The following is a 19,014-nucleotide window of genomic DNA, read 5'->3' on the forward strand; positions in this document are numbered from 1 at the left end:
CTCCATGGTCCTGTAGAAAGGAAAGCCGATAGGGGCTCAGTCTGTTCCCAGGCGCCCAATCCCCAAAGATGACTTTTGGCAACTGAAAGTTGAACCTGGAAACAATTTCCTCCTCTACCACCAGGCAGACTTTTTTATCATTGGAATTTGGAAACTGCTAGTAATAAAAAGGTTGTGAGGAGGGCTGCTACCCTTGAACCAGGAAATGCTTAGTGTTTGGTCAAATTCCTTACAATGGGCCCACTTCTTACAGCTGCTTGAGAAAGCATGTAGGCCTCTAGCAGCCGCCCAGGACTAGGGTGAGTCTTCCTCCTTTGTGGGGGGCAGAAGATGAGACCATGGGAAGGTGACGGAGGCTGTGGTCTGCTCCACAGCTGTTTGGCAGTGGCCCTTTCAGAAACTGTCGCCAGTGCCTTAATACCTGGAGGGGATAAGAGTCCAGTGAGATCCATGGTGGTGGTGAGCCTCGGACAGTCAGAGAAAGCCAGGTTCCCCTAGTCCTGGGGCAGAGTGCCTGTGTTTCTGCGGCTCCTCGCATTTCTATGGCCACCGGGTATCAGAGGTAACCAACTTCGACTGTCCCTCCTTCTGGAGGCGACAGAATCAAGCTCTTGTCAATTAGAGGCTGAGAATGCCCATCATGGGGCGTGGCCCTCCAAGTCACACACACCCTCCTGGGACGTCCAAGGACAGCCTACCTTGGAGAGCAGGGAGAGAAGTGTGTGTCCAGAGGCCCATTTTATAAGTGAGAAAACTGAGGTTCTTGGGGATTTAGAAATGTTCCCATGTTCACACAAGTACCAACTAAAGTGCTGGGATTTGTCTATGACTCTAACCGCAGTTGCCTAAGCAGTTACATCTCCCTTCTTCCTCACGCTCAAAATGCGTATCTGTCTCCTTTTTGACAGCCAGTCTGAGAGCCTTGATCAAATCCCTAACAATGTGGCCCACGCAACAGAGGGCAAAATGGCCCGTGTGTGTTGGAAAGGGAAGCATCGTAGCAAAGCCCGGAAGAAACGCAAGAAGAAGAGCTCCAAGTCCCTGGCTCAGGTGGGAGTGGCGCTGGCCAGACCCCTCCCCAGAACCCCTGAGCAGGAGAGCTGCACAGTCCCCGTTCAGGTGAGACCCGCCACCATCCCCAGAACAGGCTCACAGGGCCTCCGGGACAGCACCTATGCCTTAGCCCTGGCCTGTGTCCTAACACCTGTGTTTTCCCCACAGGAGGATGAGTCCCCACTTGGTGCCCCGTATGTTAGACATGCCCCCCAGTTCACCAAGCCTCTGAAGGAGCCAGGCCTTGGCCAACTCTGTTTCAAGAAACTCGGGGAGGGCCTACGGCCTGCACTGCCTCGACCGGAACTCCACAAACTGATCAGCCCCTTGCAATGTCTAAACCACGTGTGGAAACTCCACCACCCCCAGGATGTAGGCCCCCTGCCCCAGCCCGCTCAGCCCTTCCCCTACAGCAGACTGCCCCATCCCTTCCCGTTTCACCCTCTCCAGCCCTGGAAACCTCACCCCCTAGAGTCCTTCCTGGGCAAACTGGCCTGTGTAGACAGCCAGCAGCCCCTGCCCGGCTCACCCCTGGGCAAACTGGCCTGTATAGACAGTCAGAAGACCGTGCCAGGCCCACCCCTGGGGCCCAGCTGCCCACTGCGCGGCACGTGTGAGAAGTTTTCTGTGGAAGAGTACCTGGTACACGCTCTGCAAGGCAGCGTGAGCTCCGGCCAGGCCCACAGCCTGAGCAGCCTGGCCAAGACCTGGTCAACGGGGGGCTCCAGGCCCCAGGAGCCCAGCCCCCAAACCGAGGACAGCGAGGGGGTCCTGCTTACTGAGGCAAGTAATCCCCAGACACATGTACACATAGCACCACCACCACCACCAAGTCTTGGGCTGAGAACAGCCAGGAACCCAGGGGAGAGGGGGGGGCTGGGAGGGGCGTACCTGCAATGGGAAAAGGGCATCACTGGAAACCTGCCAGACCCGCTCTCAAGTCCCCACCCTTTGGGGGGATGGTTTTCTCTCTTTATCAAAGTCACTCATACATGTGATGATAAATGAAATCATAGCAAATTGTTTATAATAGCTCAGGGGTCCGCAAACTGGCTCGCGAGCCGCATGCGGCTCTTTGGGGACGTACATGTGGCTCTGAAGTAAAATTGGAAATGAAAGTAAAACTATCATAGTTTCATTTATAAAATTTTTCAAGGATATTATCCACAGAATGGTGATTTCATTTGTTTTATGGCTCTCGAATAATTTTTTAATTGTTGTGAGGGACAGGATTGGCTCTTCCGTCTCCAAAGTTTGCCGACCCCTGTAATAGATGAACAGTAGTCTCCATTCCACCTCCAGGCTCACTTTTCAGTCTTTTTAGCTATTTCTTTTTTTAGTTGTGGTTGGTCACCTCATTATTGCTGGATTGTGTGTGTATGTATGTGTATTATATTAATAATATGTATGCTGAGAAACAGGAATAAGCAAATAGCAAATTCAGAAGTTAACCCATGACACCCTGTATGAAAGAGGATTTTGCTTATCTTCACTAATCCCCTTCTCTCCCCTTTTCCTCTAGTGCTCTTACCAGATAATTTTGTAACTTTAAATGATTTTCACACACTTAAATTTCTGGGTTTACTCCATCCATCTCTGGCATTATCCCTTGGCCCCTGCTCCCTTCACTGGCCTTCCCTTTCTTCTACCTTTTAGCTCCTGAGATATATTTTTTCACTGTCAAGGTTGTTGAAAATTCCATTTCTGCCCCACAACCATGAGTCTGGGAGGGTCTTCATCACAAGGACCGGCTTGCCTCCGGCAGCAAGCCAGGCTCTCTTTCGCTTTCACCTTATTCCCATAACCCCCTCTTTGGGCCCTGCCCTCCCTCCCCCGCAGAGTTCTGCCCCCGACCCGGTGGTGTCTTTGGTTGTGAGGACTCAGCCCCAGCAACCTGGCAAGGACCTCCGGCTGGAGAGCCTTGCTCACTGTAACCCTTCGTCACTCCACGGCCCTGGCCCCTGAAACTGGCCTCTTCTTCCCTGCCAACCCCAGAAACTGAAGCCGGTGGATTATGAGTACCGAGAGGAGGTCCACTGGGCCACGCGCCAGCCCTGCCTGGGCAGAGGCTCCTTCGGAGAGGTACACAGGATGGAGGACAAGCAGACTGGCTTCCAGTGTGCAGTCAAAAAGGTAAGCCAAGAAAAAAAAAAAAAAAGGTGTACCAGCGCTCTAGGGGCTGAAAAGGGAAGCCAGGTGGCCTGTTGCGCTGGGCAGTCACAGGGCTGCCATGGGTCTGACTTGCCAATGCAGCCTGGCTCTCCTAGCTGCCCTCCGTCAGTCTCAACCACATGTCCCAGCCAGGGAGCTGCACTTGGTATGCGTGTAAGTGAGAGGGAGTATGAGAGTATTCATGCAGCCTGGGCCACTCCTCATGCCAGGGGCAGGTATACCTGGAAGATGGGTGGATCATCATGAAATTCACGTGCAGCTGAAACCCCTAAAGCACATAGTGGGGACACCTTACACCTGGACCAGAAGGTAATTGCAAGAGCGCTACACCTCCACCTAACTGGTGCCTTCTGGAGGAGGCCGTACCTGAGGGAAGTCCCATCTGGTTTGAGTTCAGGCTCTGCCTCCTGTCAGCCAGGTATCATAGGTCCTGAGAGATGGACATTATTGTATTTATTTAGGGTTTTTTTTGTTTTGTTTTGTTTTGTTTTTTGTTAAGCTGAGCCATCCTGCCACCTGTTGGAAGCTCAGCGGCTACTCAGCTCGGGCTGGGAATCGAACCGCTGTTGCTCAGAGCTCAAACTCTTGAGCGAGCTCTTAACCAACTGAGCCACTCGGCCGGCCCCGAGATGGACATTATGAGGAAATAAGACTTAGCAAGAGACCCAGGCCTCTCTGACTAGAGTTCACCTTTGAACCACTTTTCAGGGCAGGTGGGGAAGGAGGACTCGTGGTCCTAGGATTTTGATTAGAGGCAGAGGCATGAATCACCTCTCCTGCTCCCTCATTTCACCAATGTTAGAACTGGAGACCAGAAAGGGTCGTGTGCCTTGCCCAAAGCCACACAGCTGAGCCTGGACTGAGGCTTCCTTCTGCAAGTCGCACACAGGCCCTCCAGCAGCACATCCGTAGACCTCAAGGGTGTCAGCCCTGTTCTCCACCCCTTTTGCCACCTTTTCCCCTCCCTCTGACTCAGCACACCTTGACTAGAAGCCACCTTGTCCCCAGCCCAAAGCTAGCGTCCAGGACCTCTAAGCCAGAAATCAGAAGCCTTTTCATGGGCCACATCCTTGGCCCGTTGGCAAGGTGAAATAAACTAACTCAGAGAGGGACCTTGTTTTCAAGCGACTTTTGTCAAGGACATTCTGATCCCCAAATGGAAAGGGGCCAAATAGCCAGACGGGGCAGGCCCTGTGCAGAGTGGACATTAACTCCATTGCTGTCATGGGTGTCTGTGGTTTTAAGGGGTGAAGACATAAATTGCGATGTGAATAAACCTGGCTTCCCTGGCTTGTGCGTGAGCCAGGATGTTAAAGTTCTAGAGTTTGGGCCTCAGGGTGATAGGAGGAGAAAGGGGACTATCCATAGGTATTACCCCAAACTTCAGACATACTGTGTCAAATAAGCAAGCTGCACCCCTCTACCCCCTACTGACCAAAACACGTGCGTAGTTCTTGCCAGCATTGGTCATCATCTTCCACTGGGTTGCCAAGGCCACGTGCCTGACCTCTCGGCTGCAGCTCCCTCCCCAGGCCATTGGAGAAGGCTCAGCTGTCCCTCCTGAGAGGCGGGTGGGAGGACAGCAAGAGGGTGTGAAGTGTCCTGGAGATGTGCTGGGGAGCTTAGTCACTGGGCTTCTCAGCTGTTCCCCTGCTGAGGTCCTCAGAGCCCCAGGCAACAAGGTAAACAACCCTAATATAGTAGAAGAGGACAAATACTCCATTTCTCACCTCCCAAAGGCAGTCAGGAAAGTTCCCATCACAGTGCTCTGACTACCCACCGTCAGTTCAGAGCTGCTGCTGGAGCCCACCAGAACGTCCATTCAGAGCTCTGCCTCCCCCGTCCAAGGCGTCAGAGCGGATGGCTCCACACAGCTCTTGGCTGGACAGGCAACCCCTCTTTTCTCTTTCTCTTGAGGCGAGGGGTGGGGCAGGCAGAGGGGTCCTTTAGGATGTTCAGCTGGAAGATCTGAGCAATGTTTCCCTGCTAAATGTGTAGGATGGGGGAGGGGGCAAGGGTCAGAGGCCAGGCTGCACATAGGGTCAGAGTGTGTCTGCGACCCTGCAGTGCTCCCTGGGGAGGATCCAGCACTTCCTTGGTCCTCTTAGAACATCCTTGGCCCCAGGTCAGATGCTGATTGGCCGCAGGTCCAGGGTTTAATGTAGGGTTTTTGTTTTTTTTTAAGAGTCTGTTTGGGCCGGCCGAGTGGCGCGATGGTTAAGAACTGGCTTGGGACGCCAGAGGGCCCCGGTTCAAATCCCACATATGAGGGCCAGTGACACTCCCCTCTACCCAAAAAAAAAGATTCTGTTTGACCTTGCTTTGAATTGCAAATAAATACAGGCTCATTATAAAAGAATTCAAATGATACCCAAAAAGCAAAAGCCTCCCTGTTCCCTAGTCCCATTCTCAGAAGTAACTTCCCTTTGACATAAATCTTTTTAGACTTGTTATGCACATATAAACATGAAGTTGTTTTCTTCATTAAAATGAGATTGTACTGTAGAGGTGGTTCTGTACCATGTTTTTTTTAATGTAATCATAGATCATGGACAGAATTCCCTACTGGTACGTATGCGTCACTCTAGTGCTTTTTAATAGTCAATGTAGAAGTTGTCATCCTAGTCAGTGGATGAATTCATAGGATCCAGGAATTCCTGGAACTTTATCCTAAAGTGTGTGTGTGTGTGTGTGGTGTATGGAAGCACACACACTTTTTATGGGGAAAGGTCCATATCATTTAGCAGATTTTCAAAAGAGTTGTGGCCCAAAGAAAGTTAAGAACCGTTCATTTGAGAACATCTGGCTCAAGCATGGAATTATGGGAGCCTCCTTTTGACTCTGCCACTGATCTGGAATAGTGTGGCCTTGGCCAAGTCAAGCCAGCTGTTACGAAGCACCTGCTCTGTGGAGACAATGAGAATACCACTTCATAGGCTATTGTAAGATGTAAATAACCAATGATTAGAAAGTATTTGGAACACTGCCTGGCCTGTGTTAAATGGGCATTAAATATTAGTTCTCATTAACATCCTCAGCACAGTCCAGCCCCTCACTTACCGAATGAGGACACTGAAGTCCAGAGAGAGAAGGTGGGACAGACGGGCAGCTGGCCTGGGCTGGTGGCCTGTGTTCTCTCCACAACCCGGCTCTCTTGGGACTGCCCTTTGCTCTCCCTGAGCTGGCACAGATTTCTAAAGCACCTTGTGTTTTGAAGGGTCCCCTCCAACCCTCTTTGGTTGTGTGAGTGGAAATGTTTTTAACATTGCCAGGGCACCCTAAAGGACTTATGGATCTCTTAAAAGTTAAAGCAGAGGTTCTCAAACTTTCTTGGTTCACAGCCCTTAATGTCTCAGTAATTTTTCCATGGTACCCCAGACCAAAACAAGTACCTAACAGCTCCATTTATTAAGTAATTAGGTCAAATAATATCTTTATCCTCACAACTTAGTATCCATTTGAATAACACTACACATAAGTTGAGAGAAAATTTTTTCTTCTGTTCTTAACCATAATTAAACGGGGATGTACCCCTTGTTGGGCACTGCACAACTTGTCAAACTTTGAAATCACCTTTATTTCCTGCTCCACATTTTCCCCCTGAAGTACTCTTTATCACAGCAACCTCCAAAAACCTAGTTTCATAAAGATATATCATCAAAAAGAATGCAGCATGACCTAATGTTGAAAGTGAACTATCTCGAGCTAGTTTACCCGGTGTCCCACAGACATCCATCACTGTTTCCCTCAAAAGTAAAAATATCCTGATGTGCCCTTCTGAGTTCTCAGTGGTGCCCCACGGTGCTTCAGCTCACAGTTCGGGAACAGTAAGAGTAAAGACATTTGCTAATACAAGTCCTGTTGGTGAATTAGTTCCAACTCAGGTTCAGAGCTGGAAACACTGACAAAGAGTCAAAGTTCATGCAAGTTGATTAAAAAAAAAAAAAAAACCAGATATTTTTTACGTAACCAGAAGAGAGACATTTTCCACTGATAGGCAAAAGTCCAAAAACCCCCACGTCGTCAGAGCTTCTCTTTGCCAAGTCAGCAGGTCTCCAAAGAAAAGTCAGCCAGGCCTTGACTGATTTCTTCCAGGCTGGCTTTGCTACCACTGGCGCCCCCTGGTGGTACCTCTCAAGGCAAACAGGAGAACCAGCAGCAGCCAGAAAGAACAAGTCTATTAGGAAGTCTTAAATATTCAATAAACTGCTCTTGTTTGAGCTGGAAGGAAGAGGGGGGAAGCTAGCATTTCCTGAGCACCAACTGGTTGCCAGGCCTGGTGCTGGTTAACATCCCTCCAAAGCCTCACTTTACCAGAAGCAGATGCCACTGTCCCCACCTTTCACATATAAAAACATGTAGCTTTGGGGAATTGATCCACCTTTGGAAGTGGCCGAGCCGGGGTCTCAGCCCAGGATATTTATATCTAAGGTGTGTTTCTTCTGCAATGCCATGCTGGTCCCTGCAGAAAGGAGTGTGTGGTACCAGGTCTGCCAGTCCACGGCGGGATGGGCCTTGGCCAAACCCTTTCCCAGAAGCCACTCCTGTGCTAGGAAAACAGCTGCAAACAATAAACAAACATTGTCCTATCTACGTGAACGTTTTAGTCCTCGGAGGAAAAAGACAAATAATCCTAAGAGTTGAGAAGGGTGCTGAGAATCCAGGGGCATTCACAGTCAGAATCTTGGTGACATCACTCTGGCTTCTGATAAGTCAGAAACCCAGTATCTAAAGAGTGGACACTGATAAACGAAAAGTCTTGTGTCCTAGAAATTGGCCAGACATTTGTGCTGGGGTCAAAAAAGTTCTGTGTTTGGCAGATTTGAGGGTGGGCAGCATGCCAGGAGTCTGGATAAGGACTGCAGTTTTGTGTGACTATAGTGTTTTCACACATATCAGCATTGCAGAACTTTAATCAAGTCCTGGGAGTTGCCCCCAATCCCAGAGGTTCACAGTTTAGTCTCTGAGGATCTAGTAGGCCCACCAGGGCCCTGCCTGCCCTCAGCATCATCACTGAAAACATCAGCAGTCTCTGTTGTGGGAATACCTAGGGTCCTGACAGGATGACAGGGAGCCAGCTCTGGTCCCTCATGCTGACTTGCTGCCACCTCTGGGCCCTTCCAGGTGCGAGTCGATGTGTTTCGGGCAGAGGAGTTGGTAGCATGTGCAGGATTGACCTCGCCCAGAATCGTCCCTTTGTATGGAGCAGTGAAGGAAGGTCCTTGGGTCAACATCTTCATGGAACTGCTGGAAGGTAAGGAACCAAGCCAGGTCCCCACTCTTTCCCCCTCAAAATTCAGAGCCAAGCGTTCCCCCAAGTCTTGCCCAGGTTGACCTTGATCCCCAGTCAGTCAATCTATTTTTAACCTCTTGACCCTGTGACATCAGCAGGAAAGGCCTGCTTTTCCACCAGCTGCCCTTCAAAGACCCTTGCCCTTGGTTTGGAGGCCTGGAAAAGCTCCCTGTAAAGACTGACCGTTGGTCTCCTAGGTGGCTCACTGGGCCAGCTCATAAAGCAGAAGGGCTGTCTGCCGGAGGACCGGGCCCTTTACTACCTGGGCCAGGCCCTGGAAGGGCTGGAATACCTCCATACCCGCAGGATTCTGCACGGTGATGTCAAAGGTGAGGCTCAGGCCCCCATAACCCTGGTCCCCAGCGGGCACCTTCCTTGCCCCATCCTGCCTGACGTCCTCCCCAATCTTCTGGGCCTCCCAAGTAATCTCTAGTGGCAGGGCTTGAGTCAGGTTGACAGAGCTGTGCCAGTGGAAAGGGAAGTGTGTTCCCCCAAGCCCTCAGCCTGGCACTGTAGCTCCAGTAGGTGGTGCCCACAGGGAACTGCAGATAAAGCTCCTACACGTTGGTGACCACTGGGGAAGGGTGGGGGCAGCAGAGCTGAGTGGCAGCGTCTCCAGGAGTGAACTCTTGGAGATCCTGCCTGCTGCCTGCCACGACCCTGAACTGATACCCTCTTCCCTTCCTACATGACTAATGAAACTAATCAGAAGCAGCAGTTGCCACATAGGGTCAGCCAGAAAATTGCCTCACTGGAGGTCCAGGTTGGGCCAGGGCCGGACATGACTCACCTATTCCTCTTCTTCCCTGGGGCGGCGTGGCAGCTGACAATGTGCTCCTGTCCAATGACGGGAGCCGTGCAGCCCTCTGCGACTTTGGCCATGCTGTGTGCCTTCGACCTGATGGCCTAGGGAAGTCCTTGCTCACAGGTAAGCCCCCCGACACACTGCCCCTCCCCACTATGATAATAGCCAGTAGCCTTTACTAAGCATTAGCCATGTGCCTCTTCCTGTACATTCCATAGTGGCAATCAGAGACGTGAGCACTTTGTGTCCACCAATATACTTCAGCCCAACAACCCTAGATTACTGTGAGGCTTTTGTTAGGCTTAAATGTAATAATGCATGTCAGGCGCTCATTTCTAATGTTCCCCATACACAGAGAAGGGAACAGAAAGGCCGTGTGCTTTGCCCTAGGCCCCAGACCTCAGAGTGCCCATGGGTTCGTCCCTCATGTCCAGCCTTTTTGGGGGATCTGTGCTCCCAGCCTGTGACCTCAGTCTTCCCACACCTTGTATTTCTGGAAGCACAAAGGCCTGGGCTCTGTAGCTGGAAAAATATCTGGTTTTAACTGATATTTTTCTGATTATTAAAATAATTCACACCCATTGTAAAATACTTGGCAACTACACAGTTAAGTGGTACAGAAGGGAAGGAAAAAAAGAATTCTCACCATTCCTCTTGCCCAGGGAGATAATCATGAGTATTTTAAATAATTTCTTCCAGGTAATTTTTTTTTTCCTGTACATAATTAAGGCCACTGTAATACAATTTTGTGCCCTGCTTTTTTCATTTATAGCATTAAGTATAAAGTGATTTTATTTTATTTTTTTTTTATTTTTTTTTTAACATTTTATTGGGGAATTGGGGGAGGGGAACAGCATTGGAGAATTGGGGAAGGGGAACAGACAAGTTGCTGTCGTTTTGCTCTTCAGTCTAGTTGTGGAGGACGTAGCTTCACTGGCCCATGTTGGTATTATCATTGTGCTCTTCCCGGCTGAGGCAGTTGCTCACTGGCCATTGGACGGCTGCTCACCGCGGCTCATGGCAGCCCAGCTCCAGGTCTAGCTGTTGTTCACCATCTTAGTTGTAGAGGGCACAGCGTCACTGGCCCTCAGTGTGAGATCCGAACCCCTGCCGTGCTGCTCAGAGCTGGCGTCCCAAGCCAACTCTTAACCAACACACCACTTGGCGGGCCCAAAGTGATTTTATTTTGACCAAAGGAAAAACAATCTTTTAGAAGTGATTACTTGTTATTAAAGGATTGTGTTGGTAATTCTGAAGATGTAAATTGAACATGGACACCCTCCTTCCACTTTAAAATAACTTTCGTGTTTTTTCTTATTACAAAAATAATTTCTTGGGCCAGCCGAGTGGCGCGATGGTTAAGAACTAGCTTGGGACGCCAGAGGGCCCGGTTCGGATCCCACATATGAGGGCCAGTGACACTGCCCTCCACAGCTAAGATGCTGAACAACAGCTCTACCTGGAGCTGGGCTGCCGTGAGTCCCCAGTGACAGCGTAGGCTGCAGCCCCTGTGGCAGTGGGTTGCCATGGGCGGTTACCGTATGTAGCCAGCAGCCAGCGTGAGCGGCCAGCAGCCACAATGAGCAGCCGTCCAGAAGCCAGCGACTGATCTGCCTCGCCTGGGAAGAGCGCAATGATGGTGCCAACTTGGGCCAGTGAAGCAACGTCCTCCACAACTAGATTGAAGAACAAAAGGACAGCAACTTGTCTGTTCCCCTTCCCCCAATTCCCCAGCACTGTTCCCATCCCCCAATTCCCCAATAAAAATCTTTAAAAAAATAATAATAATAATAATAATAATTTCTTTTCTAATATCTTTTGCAGAAAGTAGAACTAAGCAAAAATAAAAACTACAAATCATCAGAAAAAAATACTGTTTACATCTGGTATCAATCCTTCTAGTCTTTTATGCACATAAGTTTTCTATTACTTTTTTTTCACTTCCTAAAATTTCAGAAACATGATACCATTAATTAGTCTTCTACAACCTAATTTTCAATGTCCAGGCCCCTCCTCATTTTGAAAAGCACTTTTAGGGCTTGGTCCAAAGGACATAGTCCATATTTAGATGGTGTATTCTTTGTACCAGTCCCCAGCAAAAGTCTTGACTTAGCTCCTCCCCAGCAGCTTTAATATGGAGGCTTTCTCTGCTTGAAGCACTTGAACAGAGAAAAATTCAAGGCATCTCTGGAATGGACTGAGGTAGTCATTGCCGAGGCTCTTGCCCATCAGAGGTCACAGGTGACTTTTCTGTCTCCCTCGCCTCCTCAGGGGACTACATCCCTGGCACAGAGACTCACATGGCTCCAGAGGTGGTGATGGGTAAGCCCTGTGATGCCAAGGTGGACGTCTGGAGCAGCTGTTGCATGATGCTGCACATGCTCAATGGCTGCCACCCCTGGACCCAGTACTTCCGAGGGCCGCTCTGCCTCAAGGTCAGTAACAGCACCTGAGACAGAGGAGGGAAAGCCAGCAGGGCCACGGGGCCCGGGCTGCAGGCCTGAGGTGGCCTCTCATTTTGGCTGCACTTCAGTGGTAGATGGCAGCAGGGACTAGGAAGAAACCTCACCATACATGGTGGATCCTGGCTAAAATATTTGTCCTCCAAATCTGAACGTCCAAGGGGAGATCCTAGGTGAGTGTTCGCCGTGAGTTCCTAGAAGGGCAGGGCTCTTCTCTGTCCACACCCTGAGCCACCCTTGCCTGCAGCTCCTGATAGGCTAGGCCTGAAGGTCAAGGGCATCTTGCTGCCTGGCTCTGGCCTGTCCTACCTGGCCCCATTTTTCTCTTTTCTTGGAAAAGTCTCAGCCCTCACGCTAACCTAGGCCACTTGTCTTTATGACCGACCCCAGCGCAGCAGGGTGGGAAGAGTGGAGAGAAGCAAGAACAGAAAGCTGGGTGCTGGGAAGTGAGGGGGAGGCAGGCCTCACATGTTGCCTTTGACCCCCAGATTGCCAGCGAGCCTCCACCTGTGAGGGAGATCCCCCCATCCTGCACCCCTCTCACAGCCCAGGCCATAGAGGAGGGGCTAAGGAAAGAGCCTGTCCACCGAGCATCCGCAGTGGAGCTGGAGGGGAAGGTCAGCCTGGCGCTGCAGCACGGTAAGAGCCCTGCCCTGACTGTAGGGGCAGGAGAGGCAGTGGGCAGTGTCATGGTCCAGAGCAAGGTACTCGACCTGCCGGAACCTTGGTTTCCCCACGGAGAGCATAGGGATGGCGCCAATTTCAGGCTTGTTGGGAAGACTGAGGTGATGTGACTAAAGGTACTTAGTACTGTGCCTTAGTGCAGAGGCTGTGCTCAAGAGATGGGGGAACAGGGTTACAGCATATAAAGCAGGGCTCGAACTCATTAGCAATTAGTGTATGTGAAACAAAGCCATCTATCCCTTGTTAGCCATTTGAGTGGGAAAAACCCAAAAGTTGGTAGTGCCGAGTATTGGTGTGGATGTGGGGCAGGAGCCCCTACTTAGGCTCTGCGGGAGAGCACCTGACAGCACTCGGGTAGACATCTGCAGACCTGTGACCCACACTCCACTCGGCGCACGAGCAAAGGAATTCCCACAGATCCATAAGGGGACATGCTGAGGACATGCACTGAAGCATCATTTGTGGGAGGGGAGCTGAGTGCAGTTGGGTGTCCCACCCAGGGAGAGTGGAGAGGTCAGGGCAGGGGTTGCCCCACGGAGCACCATGCAGCAGTTAAAGCAACTCCGTGTTCACAGAGCAACCCGGCTGGATCTTAAAACCATAGTGCTGGGTAAAAGAGGACCGGAGTGAGGGATACAACACAATGCCTTTTTTGTAAATTAAAAAAATTGATAAATAAAAACAACACGCCCTTTGCAAGAATGAGATCAAACCCGAAGTGACACATGGAACATAACAGAATGTCACCTGGGGGTAGGCAGGGGAAAGGCAGTGTTTGTGGGAATGAAAAGGGAATAAATAAAACAGGAGAGAGACCTTGCATAGCCACTGACGCCATAGACAGAAGTTACAAGGATGGGCCTGGGGCTGAACTACCCCCAACTTTAGAGAAATGGTGCCCTCAGGAAACCCTGACTCGGGAGGTAGGGGTAAAAGATGCAGAGGCTCAGAGAGGCCAGTTCAGATGAGAACTCTGAGCTGCTTTTACCCCAGAGCGGTTTTTAAATCTCCTCTTTACTATTAATATTAAAAGTCCTCTGGAGCTGGTTCTGCCATTTTTTAATTTGCTGCTGTTACCTAGGAGGGAAATGGAAGAAACAGCGGAACTACTGTCCTGTTCCCATGATAGGAGGCCATCTGATGGAAGAGGCCTCCTCTGGAGACCACATTCTGCCCTCCTAAATTGTGTCCCTTAGTGGGGACCTCACTGCTCAGGAAAGGCCACCTGGCCTGATCTAGCCTGTGCTGGCCCATGTCCACCTCACCACGTGTGCTCTCTGTTTTGTAGTGGGAGGTCTGAAGAGCCCTTGGAGGGGAGAGTATAAAGAGCCAAGACATCCGCCGTCAAGCCCAGCCCACTCTCACCAGGCCCTGAGTGTCCAGCCAAGGGAGCTCTCACCAGGGGCCCTGGGGCCCCAACCAGCTGAGGACACAACAGGCGGGGCCCCCAAGCTCCAGCCTCCTCTACCCCCAGACCCCCCAGAGCGGAACAAGTGTCCAAGCCTGAACTGGGGCAAGGAGGAGTCTGGGACGTGGGAACCCTTGCCTCTGTCCTCCCTGGACCCAGCCCCTGCCAAAAACCCCAGCTCACCAGAGCGGAAGGCAACCTTTCCGGAGCAGGAACTGCAGCAACTGGAAATAGGTATGGGCGCTGCAGCTTCTGGGTCCCTGGGCTTGGGCCTGGGCCCCACCACAGCCTGGGCTTCCTCCTCTTTCCAGCCAGCAGGGGCTCTCTTCCAGCCCCTTCCCCAGAGGTCAGCTCCTGCAGTCTGTGCAGAAAGAACTCTGACAACACAGCCGGACCCCTCCCAGTCTTTCACAGCTGTCTTCTGCTTTGCTCTGCAGAATTATTTCTGAACAGCCTATCCCAGCCATTTTCTCTAGAGGAGCAAGAGCAAATTCTCTCATGCCTCAGTGTCGACAGCCTCTCTCTGTCAGATGACAGTGAAAAGGTAAGTCAGCAATGGACCAGGGGCCAGGGCACAGAGCAGGTGGCTTTGTGTCCAGCTGGTGAATGGGCTGTGTGCAAGAAGTGGGTAAAGAAAGGGAGGGTGACAGGGGTCACGCCTTCATTCTGGGAGGAGTCCTCACTGGGGCAGGAGGTCCTGGGGAAGGAAGCTTGGGCTTTGGTCCCCGTAGAAATACTCCTCATCCTCCTCCATGACCTCAGCCCCTGCTTAGCCCCAAAAGTGCACAGTTGAGCCATGTGCCAGCCTAGAACATGAGCAATTCTTTGCCCCAAGGGAAGCCCAGGGCCCCTTTACCCCAAAGCAGACGAAGGCCAGAGATGGATCCCTGAACCTAGGCCCTGAGTCTGTGCCCACCCTTGTTTCAGAACCCGTCCAAGGCCTCTCAGAGCTCGCGGGACACCCTGAGCTCCGGCGTGCACTCGTGGAGCAGCCAGGCGGAGGCTCGCAGCTCCAGCTGGAACATGGTGCTGGCCCGGGCACGGTCCACCGACACTCCGAGCTATTTCAATGGTACAGTCCAATGCCCATCTGCTCAGCAGCCCCCCCCCCCAAGCATCTGATCCACCGGGGACTAGGCAACCTGAGAGATTAATGTCCCCCTTTCCCTGGCCCATGGGGAAAGGAGATGAAGGCACCTGGCGCCCAGAACTTGAAGTACCTGGCCATTAAGTTATTTAGAGCAAAGGCCCTGATTGCCCACGAGCCTTTCCTAGCGAGACCGAGGGATCATTTCCCCTCATAGGCTGCTGATGGAGTCTCAGAAGTCAAGAGTCTTGGCCTAGAGTCAAGAAACTGAGCAACGAATGTCTCCTGAAGGGGACAGAAAGAACAGGATCCCGTGAACAAGGGTTCTGGGATCCTTCTCTGGAATTTGAAGTCAGAATTGGAGAAAGACAACATATATAGAACTTAGTTTTCACGTTTGGTTGCATAGGTTATGTTGTGATTTCGACAGGACAAGGGTTTCATCAGCTCACAGTTCCCTGCCCCCACCCCCTCCCCCCAGGCCAGCGTGACTCACGGCATCAAGCCCCCATGGCCTGGCCAGATGCTGCTGCAGCTCAGGAAGCATTACAATCTAAGTTGCCTGCAGTCTAATTTAAGAATCTGTGTTTCCAGTTCCTTTCTGCTTTGTGTGCACTCTGGAGGGCTACTTCCCCATAGGAGCCAACCTTAGCTCTTTGCTTTGTGCGGGCCAAATTCTGGTATTGACAGAAAATGGCCAGGAAGAGGTAGCAGGTGCATAACCTTAGGGCCACTCCAGACTAAATATCATCCCTGCAGCTTCCTCACAGCCCACCTGGTTCCCTCTACTTACCACTCCTTAGGGAGCCCGCAGCTGCTCTCCTGACAGGTCACCTTGTTTGCCTTCTAGGGGTGAAAGTCCAAATACAGTCTCTCAATGGTGAACACCTGCACATCCGGGAGTTCCACCGGGTTAAGGTGGGAGACATCGCAACTGGCATCAGCAGCCAGGTAAGGGGGCAGGTACACGCTTAGGGACAGAGTCCCAGAAGCCAGTGCACCTGGCCCAGCCCTCCAGGAGGAAGGCTTCTCAATAAGTAGAAATGACACCATAGAGAATAGTTGGCCTAGAGTGTCCCCCAGGGTTCAGGGCAAGACTGGCAGTGGTGAGTAAAGGGTCCCCAGGACCCACACTTGGACTAGGTGAGATCCTCTGAGTCCCCCAGAATGAAAGGCAGATAGTGCCCTCAGGGCTGACACTTGGCTGGAGGGAGGTCTCTCCCAGTGCTGTAGGAGTCCGGTAGCTTTACACTTCCAGGTAGCTTCTAAGCCCCAGGCCACTGTCTCAGGCCCACTGGTTTGTTCTGCCCCAGATCCCAGCCACAGCCTTCAGCTTGGTGACTAAGGACGGGCAGCCTGTGCATTATGACATGGAGGTGCCAGACTCGGGCATCGATCTGCAATGCACCCTGGCCCCAGATGGCAGCTTCGCCTGGAGCTGGAGGGTCAAGCATGGCCAGCTGGAGAACAGGCCCTAACCCAGCCTTCCGCCACCGGCTCTACTCAGCCAGAAACAGCCTTCCTTCTCGGTACTCAATGCTGCCGCCGAGACACAGGCTCAGCCTGCTCTCAGGGAGCTCAGCAGTGGGACCAGGGGCAAAGTGGTGGCCAGCAAAATGCCTCCCAGAATTTCCCACCTGTGTCCTGCCTGACCTGCCAAGAGAACACCCTGTACCCACGTGACGGGGAGGGGGAAGGCAGGCAGCTCTTCCCATGGGGAACAGAGAGGGTTTTCTCTGCCCTGGTCTATATAAGCTGGCCTGACCCCCTTTGGATCAGTGACGACTTGCTGGCAGTCGGGAGAGAGCAGCTTCCGGCCTGAGTCAGGGAGGGGTGGGCAAGACCCTCCGCCTCCAGGCAGGTGTGAGGATGTCAAGTGTCTAAGGACCCACACCCAGATCCAGTACAGGACTAGGCAGCAGGTGTGCCCACCCTGGAGTTAAGAAGGGGCCCTCTAACCCCCTTGACTGGCCTTGCCTGGCCATTGAACCCCCTTTTAGATCTGGGAACCCTTCAGACAGTCAGTGAGGGAGGGGTGCCTGATGCTGAGGCATCTCCCTTGGAGAATGCATCACATTTTTCAGGGCATTGCAACACAGGTCCTGCGCTGAACTCAGTTGCAGCCTAGGACCAAAGAAGGAGTTTATGTAATATGGTTCTCAGTCCCCAAGCATGTGCCCCTTTGCTGCTGGTCACCAGTCTTCCCCAGAGCAGCAGGTGCCAAGCCCCGACTGCAGGCCCAGCACCACCCATGACTAGCTGGCACTCAGTTCCCTCACCTGTAAAAGTGAAGGGTGACATGAGACCTACCTGACAGGAACTATCTGAGGATGGGGCATGATAGATGCAAAAGAAAGCAGCAGACACAGGCGCTACTGTTACCTGAGCCACAGCTTTCAATTTCTTGCACACCAGCTTCCTGAGACACAACACAGCTTAGGCGTCACACCCACATTGACCCGGCCCTGCCCTGGTCACAGGGCCACCGCCAGCTGCACTTTGCACTCTGATGACCTCAAAGCACTTTCATGGCTGCCCTCCAGAAGGGCAGGTCAGTGGTTCTGCTTAAACATAAGCAGACTAGGAGATGAAGAGGCTCAAGTCTTAACCTGTCTCCATACATGTGACCCCTTAAACTTCCTCGTGATTTCTTTAAGATGAGCCCTACCCGTTGCCCAGCTCATCCTCTTTGTGGGAAGAGCTGATCAGAACTCATGTAGCATTAATCAACTGTGAATCTTTGGGGGAGGTGAGGGGCCTGCTAGCCTCAGCTCCTAGGGGTGAAGGGATGTCCCCTGAGAGTCTTCCTTGGGAGAAGCTTGTCTCCATGTCTTGCCAGGGTGCCCTCTATCTAGCTATCTACATGGAGCCATACCACTCCCCAGGGAGAGACCCCTGCCCCCAGCACATGAAGAGCAGCAGCCTTTGGTACTGCAGAGTTCAGGTTGTAGAGAACTCTTGTAAGCAATAAAGTTTGGGGTGATGACAAATGTGTTGAAGCCATGGTTATCTCGACTCTCTCCTGTCTGCGTGCTGAACCTCGGATCCTAATAGCTGCCTCCTTTTGCCTTCGTGGCGGAATCTTGTCAAGTCTGCCCCTCATGTGGGGCAAGAACCACTTTTAACACTTGAGTGGAGCTGCTTTTCCCACCACTCTACCCAGTTGGCACTTCCAGTCCCACCTCTACACCATTCAGAACAGTTAGGCAAGATGCCCCACCTGCTGGCAGCAGGGAAGTCCCTCCCAGGCCAAGGGGAGGAAGAGGATGCCAAGGCCTGGGCACTGACCAGGCATGGCTAGGTGGAGCATTCCACATGCCCAGAACACAGACTGCCCCACCCACTGCTCCTGTCCCTGAGGGCGGGCTTCCAGGGAACTGAACTGAAAGTGGGCCTGGACTCCCAACCCTTCAGCCCCCTCCTGAGTGCCTGTGCTTGATCAGAGATGACTTTCTCAGAGCGGGTACCTTGGTCATGGGACAGGGGCCTGTCTAAACGTGGATGCCACCAGCACACAGGACGCCTTATCTCATCTGGCTCCACACCCCCTGAAGTTGTGCACAAGTGTATGTGTGCAGGGACACACATGCACACCTTGGGGTAAAGGCTGCAGGTACAGTGGGTTCTTGGAGGGGTCCTGGGAACACGGCAAGGGCAGCGGCCTTGTGCCATTGTGCCCAGGACAGGTGCACGGGCCAGTCCAGCAGACCCCTGGTTTGCCCCGGCTCTGGGCCTGCTGTGGAGGAGCAGAGCCGCCGGAGGTCTCCGGAGAGAGCTCTTCCCTGCCCGCCACAGTCGCTGCAGGGACGTCACAGAGTACGCGACATCACAGGCGCCAGCGCCCCCAGCATTTCCACCGTCCCCCACAGCTCCCAACCAAAGAGCGCACTGGAAGCGGAGGGGCAGCAACAGCCACCAGCCCTCTCCCCGCCTCCCCGACAGAGCCTCCTCGGTCTGCATGGGGGTGACAGGTGGGAGCGGGCGAGCGCACGGCGGAGCGGGCGAGCGCACGGCGGGGCAGGCGCACGGCGGGGCAGGCGCACGGCGGCG

General features: G+C 52.4%; 1 protein-coding gene across 2 annotated transcripts in view; it reads left to right on the plus strand.

Moving 5' to 3' along the window:
• MAP3K14 (mitogen-activated protein kinase kinase kinase 14) overlaps positions 1-17,942 on the plus strand; it is a 41,299-nt gene extending 23,357 nt beyond the window's left edge. For both annotated transcript variants that reach the window (XM_019665695.1, XM_019665696.1), the window contains exons 4-16: positions 909-1,119; positions 1,222-1,836; positions 3,049-3,186; positions 8,350-8,479; positions 8,716-8,847; positions 9,342-9,446; positions 11,595-11,758; positions 12,274-12,424; positions 13,758-14,111; positions 14,315-14,421; positions 14,805-14,949; positions 15,815-15,915; positions 16,278-17,942. In XM_019665695.1, coding sequence (XP_019521240.1) covers positions 909-1,119; positions 1,222-1,836; positions 3,049-3,186; positions 8,350-8,479; positions 8,716-8,847; positions 9,342-9,446; positions 11,595-11,758; positions 12,274-12,424; positions 13,758-14,111; positions 14,315-14,421; positions 14,805-14,949; positions 15,815-15,915; positions 16,278-16,442 — 2,518 coding nt within the window. In that variant the 3' untranslated portion in view covers positions 16,443-17,942. The remainder of the gene's footprint in view (positions 1-908; positions 1,120-1,221; positions 1,837-3,048; positions 3,187-8,349; positions 8,480-8,715; positions 8,848-9,341; positions 9,447-11,594; positions 11,759-12,273; positions 12,425-13,757; positions 14,112-14,314; positions 14,422-14,804; positions 14,950-15,814; positions 15,916-16,277) is intronic.
• The last annotated feature ends 1,072 nt before the right edge of the window (positions 17,943-19,014 follow it).

The sequence above is a fragment of the Hipposideros armiger genome, unplaced genomic scaffold (assembly GCF_001890085.2).
Source record: "Hipposideros armiger isolate ML-2016 unplaced genomic scaffold, ASM189008v1 scaffold_447, whole genome shotgun sequence".
NCBI classification, from domain to species: domain Eukaryota; kingdom Metazoa; phylum Chordata; class Mammalia; order Chiroptera; family Hipposideridae; genus Hipposideros; species Hipposideros armiger.